This window comes from Poecilia latipinna, unplaced genomic scaffold, assembly GCF_001443285.1.
Source record: "Poecilia latipinna isolate Pla-1442-1.1 unplaced genomic scaffold, P_latipinna-1.0 Scaffold77, whole genome shotgun sequence".
Lineage (NCBI taxonomy): Eukaryota > Metazoa > Chordata > Actinopteri > Cyprinodontiformes > Poeciliidae > Poecilia > Poecilia latipinna.
The window spans coordinates 222,006-227,473 of NW_015112693.1; the positions used below are offsets into that span (position 1 = coordinate 222,006).

The 5,468-nt window shown below is 39.6% G+C and overlaps 1 protein-coding gene across 2 annotated transcripts in view; it reads right to left on the reverse strand.

Annotated features, from left to right (window-relative positions):
• The window catches only part of LOC106936714 (parvalbumin-7-like), a 43,106-nt gene that overhangs the window by 5,900 nt on the left and 31,738 nt on the right, over positions 1-5,468 (reverse strand). The window contains exons 1-4 of one of the 2 annotated variants that reach the window (XM_015017901.1): positions 4,408-4,579; positions 1,444-1,512; positions 953-1,082; positions 728-837 (exon numbers count right to left, since the gene is read on the reverse strand). In XM_015017901.1, the coding sequence (XP_014873387.1) occupies positions 728-837; positions 953-1,082; positions 1,444-1,504 (301 nt within the window). In that variant the 5' untranslated portion in view covers positions 1,505-1,512; positions 4,408-4,579. Of the gene's footprint in view, positions 1-727; positions 838-952; positions 1,083-1,443; positions 1,513-4,407; positions 4,580-5,468 lie in introns of those variants that run through there. The other variant, XM_015017895.1, reaches the window with a different exon arrangement.

Below are 5,468 nucleotides of genomic sequence, written 5' to 3' on the forward strand. Positions count from 1 at the left end.
ATATATCGTGGATCACTGCGACAAAATTCTCATCCCTAATGTCTTACTAATGACCTGCAGTAACATTATCTAATCTCGTGCTGCACTATGCAGATGCTCTGTCTGCGCTGACGACTTGCCTGAGCATGCTGAATGTTTGGAGTGACTGACATGGCAGTGGAGTTGGGAATGTTTTCAGTTTGATTCATCTAAGAACCATTTGACCACATGGAGGCCTGAACAAGCTGCACACTGAGTAGTGAGCATTCAGCCCAACAGGGTGGAGTAACCATTAAGCTTTACGTGTATGATAGAATTTTATATTTTAAAAAATGTACTTTGTTATGAACCTAAAATGCAGTTTTAGTTGGACCAACATACATGCCAAAATATGAAACCATGTGATCATAGGTTGAAACTGGTTCTTGTTGTATTTTTATTGTTTTTTTTTTTTTCATATAGTGCTGTGTTTAATTACGTTCTCTTTTAATCTAAAAACATTTTGTGGCTTCCTTTGCAGCTGTTTGTCGTCATAATGTTGGATTTCTAAACATTTCATCAAGAATGATTTAAGAAGCTGCCTTAAAGCTTAGAACATTATAATTCATTGCATCTGAATTATAAATCTGAATCCATTAGCCACTTCAAATCTAAAAAAAAAATCTCTTGTGCTTTGAAGAACCCCACTTTGTTGTATCACTTTATTCCTTTCCCGGTAATAAAATGTGTGACGTCTTTCTCTTCTCACCATCAATGCCAATTTTTCCATCTCCATCTTTGTCTGCGGCTGTGATGAACGCTTTCGTCTCAGCATCCGTCAGGTCCCTGCCGTCCTTGGAAAATCCCTTCAGCACGAACCTGAGGCAAACAGACGTTATTCCAAATAACAATCACACACAAAGTGCACAACACATGTTAATATTTCGTGTGCGACTCATTTCAAAACAGCCTTATTTTCATGTTTGGATCTCACTTGAGCTCCTCTTCCTCTATGAATCCGCTACCGTCCACATCCAGAACCTGGAAAACCTTCTTGACGTTTTCAGCTGACATGGCCTTCATTCCCACCATCTCAAAGAACTTCTTTGGGTCAAAGGTTTCCGCTAGGAAAGTTGAAGGAAAAGACACATTGAGTTTTTTTTTAAGAGTTCCTGGATTGGCTGCATCTTTTGGAAGAGGCCTTTTAACCCTCTCACGATCTTAGAGCGACGCTCAGGAAAAGCGCGGCAGATGTCACTGCTGGACAGCAGGAAAGCGGGGTTGACTGTCAGACCATAAATTCCCAAAACCACACACAAAAAAACTTGTAAAAGCGCCCGTGGGCTCAGTGCGACCCCCGCCAGACTGCGCCACAGAATGAAAAGCTTGTGGAGTCCAAACGACCCCATTTCTTAAGATTATGGGAGGGTTAAAACAGTATTCTGATCAACGCTTTTATCTGGAGAGAAAAAAACGGTAACAAACCTGAAAAGGCATCAAGAGCTTTCTTGATCTCCTCAGGTTTTAAAAGATCTGTCATTACCATTCTGCCGGCTGGAGAGAGGAGAGGAGAAGACGTTTACGGTGCAATTCAGGCTGAATTTTTGAAAACTTTCCTAAATTCTGCATGTTTTTAGTATAAGTGACACAGAAAGAAAGGAACACTCCTGCTCTTCACAACAAAAATGAGACATGTTGGTTAGAACGCTGTCCTTTCCACATCTTTTGAAAATAAAAATAAAAAGAGAAGTTTTTCCATTCCGCTGCAGTAACCTTCAGCTCTCAATAGGTATCACAAGCCATTAGAGGGAGTTCTTGCTTGTTGATCAGGGTAATGTTGATGAATTTATCTGGTCTGTCTCAAACAACTGAGTCTTTATGTCCTCAGAGACCAGAAACATGCGTCTCTGTGCTTTCTCACTCACTATGGAGTCTTGGGAAACATATTTAGGCCTGACACACATAAGTGTCTCTGTTGGGGACATGTCAACAGTCCCTCTGCAAGTTGGACTGTCTGGAGTCCAACAAACTGTCTCCCCTTCCTGACCAAATGACAGAGTGACAGAATAAGCACAGGAATGTACAGCCTTCCTCTTTCTCTCCCTCCTGTTTACTTGTTCTCAACTTTCTTGACACCTATCATGTTTCTGACTTTTGGCACCAAAAGCCAATTAGTGGGGATCCATTTGTGCATTTGGACACGTCTAGAAATCTAATGCTTTTTAAAAAGAAAATTGTAATAATTATTATTTGCTAATGTCTTGTAAACAGAACGTCATTGCAGGCCAGACAGTTCAGACCGAAAGCTTCAGCTAATTTCACCTGGAGGGAACTTTTACCGAAACAGTGTCAGGTTGCGCTGGATCTTCATGTGCTGTCAGGGTGTGTGAAGGTAAACACACTAGAAATAATACCAAGACGACTGGACATGTTCTGTGGTCAGCAACTCAAAAAAGTTAGAAAACTGTAGAAAAAATGATTAAAAACAACACCTTTAATTCTTATGTTTGAAATTGTCCGCAGGGAAAATGGCTGAAATAAAAACATATTCATGTTTCTTAGGATTTTTGTTGATTTTTACATTCTGGAGCGTTAACATGTAATGTTTATGTTGAGTCAATGGAGGAAATCTAACAGATCAAAACTTCAGGTTTACAAGCTAAACTGGTTGTATTAAACGTCTGAAACTCAAAACAGAAAATGGGAAACATTGATCACCTTTACATTTCTTTTTCACTTATCGGTCAATTTACATCTATAAACTGATCTTTAAAGATGTAAATTTGTTCAAGTGTTCATGCAACATGAACAAACTTTTGAAATTAAACATTAAGATCAAAATATACACTTGATCATTGCATTGCTAAAGCCATTTGTGTTCCACATTTTTCTTCACAAAGAAAAATTTAAAATTAACCCTGGAAAATACACAAAACCACAAAAAAGAGAAGAAAAATAATCTTAAAGTTTCAGAGTTCTTATTTTCAGAAATGTACTTTTTCTATCTACAATGGATAAAACAACAACAACAAAACTACACGACAGTGTATTAGAATAAACAAAACAGACCTGAATAAGATACAGAATTTCTGCTGATTACTCTTAGAAAAAAAAAAAAAAGATTTTTTTCTCTCTGGCCTAAAGAGGAAAACACCAGCTGACGTCAAGCATTTAAAGGAATTCCAGCCCACATTATACTTGCATAGCAAAATCATTACTTCATAGTTAAATGGTTCAATTGGCCTGCCTGGTGTTCGGTCCTGCCAGTCATCTAAAGCATTTAGCAGTCAAGACCCTGAACCTTCAAGCAGCTGAAATCCAATATTAGGCAAGAAATAGAAAGCAGCTCACTGCTAACCTACAGCCTTTGTCTTAAAGAGGATATATGTCAGCAAAGCATATTTATTAGGATGTATTTAAAATTACTTTCAACAGAAATTACAGTTTATCAAAAGAAGAGAGTGTCCATGTCTGGGGACCACTAAAGAAATTGTTCTTTCTCCTTTTGTTTTCGGCTTTCAGGTTGTTTTTAACTTTAATGAAGTGAGATAATTGCTGTGATAAAATATCCCAGTCATTCTTCATCCTTTCTCCTCACTGGAGCTAAAAGAATTTCGCCAACATAGATGAGTCTGCAACTTTTCCTGCAATGAACAATACAAATAATGCCTGTTCAGATTTTTACCATGAGGAAGCCTATTTAAATAACTTTCATTACACTTCTACAACACCTCATCTGGAGCGAAGGTTGCAGATAAATCAGCTCGGACCAACTTTTGCAACTGTAACACTGAGCGAAATGCAAGTTTTCTTAAAAAGGGCGGAGCCTTCATGTTGAAACGCTGTAAAAGAACGGCTGCACCGAAAGCCGAGATCCAAGTGTGATGGCTCTGCAAGGAAACACCTTCCACTGGTGACCTTTGAACCAAAGTAAAACCCGCCAGAGAAATACGTCCACCTGACATCACCATAGCAACAGGTGGTTCTTGTTTTCAGGAAAAGATCAAACCGACACAACAGCGTGTATGAGATGTTGACGAAACAATTTCACAAATTCAGTCTCAGCAAAGATTTTAAAGTAGCTGATTTAAAAAATACTTATTTGTCCTTTTCCACAGAAGAATGGTGTGATGCCGCCATTGTGGATACCTGAGTCCATTTGTGTCTCATTCAAGACTAGTAATCAATGTGTTGCTCCACTTGTATGTCTTACAAGGTTCAATTAAGCTGTGCTGCCTTACAGTTGTTAAATTAGCTGTGCTAATAGACTTTGTAGCACCTGAACCAGCTGCAGTATCCCACATTGCTTTTGTTGATCATTATTGTTTCATGCCTTGTTTACGACGGCCTTCATCCCGACTCGGTACTTTACCGATTTCTGACTTTTTTTTTTCATCTTTTTGCCTTCAAACAGTTGTGTTACTGCATTTAATATTTGACGAGTCTTACCTGAATGAATAGATGGCTAGCTGCAGAGGAAAAGAAAGCAAGAGGACAGGTGATGGATGGATGGAAGGAAGGATGGATGAATGGATAGATGAATGGATGGACAGAGGGAGACGGGAGAAGACAGAAGGCCTGGAGATGGAGGGTAAGATGAACAAGTGGAGGGACGGAGGACACAATAAGACTTTTATAGCTGCCTCTGAACACATACACACTGGTCGTGGGCACCGGGCTCATCCCCACCTCTCTATTTTCAGAAGAGGGGTTTGTCAAGACATGACGCAAACACTGGTGGCCTATTAATAATACCTCTTTATCTTACTTCAGCTGGACCTCTTCTCCACCAAGGAGACAGACGTTTTTGCTCTTTGTCTGCTGGGATTTATTCAGATTGAGTCATTTTGAGGCTGCCTTGAACAGCCTAAGCGTTCCTCATAAATGAGATGTTACCTAGGTTACAGCGATTTTGATAGCGTTGGTAGTAATAACAACAACAAAAAAACATATATGTTTTATGCCGTGATTTAAGATCATGATCAAGTGCAAACGTTACCTTGAATTCATCCTGACAATCTGATAGCAACTGTAAAAAGAAAGCTCAGCCTGTGTGGCTCTGATGTACCGGGCTGTGAATAAGTAGCTTCTGTTTTTCTCTTTGTTTGTCGTTTAAAGGGGCAGTATTAAGTAAAATCAACTTTTTGAGCTTTACGTCATGTTACGTTATTCCATTATCAAAAACATATCTTCAGTGTTTCCTTGATTCTATCACGCATGTTTGAGAAATAATTTAATCTCCATGGCAACCATTCAGCTGTGCAAAACGCCTGGGTGGGCCTAGCCCCGCCTTCGAGGCCAAAGCTCCTCCTCGGAGCTGCAGTTTCCAAGCTTCAGAGGTTCCACCTCACATGATGCATCCCCCACTCAGCTCCTTCAGACTAGCCAGCAGCAATTAGCAAACACCTGGTGGAACTGAGCATCTAATGAACTCATTATACAAGATACTTCTCAGTGCAACGCTGCTAAAAACGTTGTCAAAGGGTTAGTAAAGGAGCCATGTTGTGACA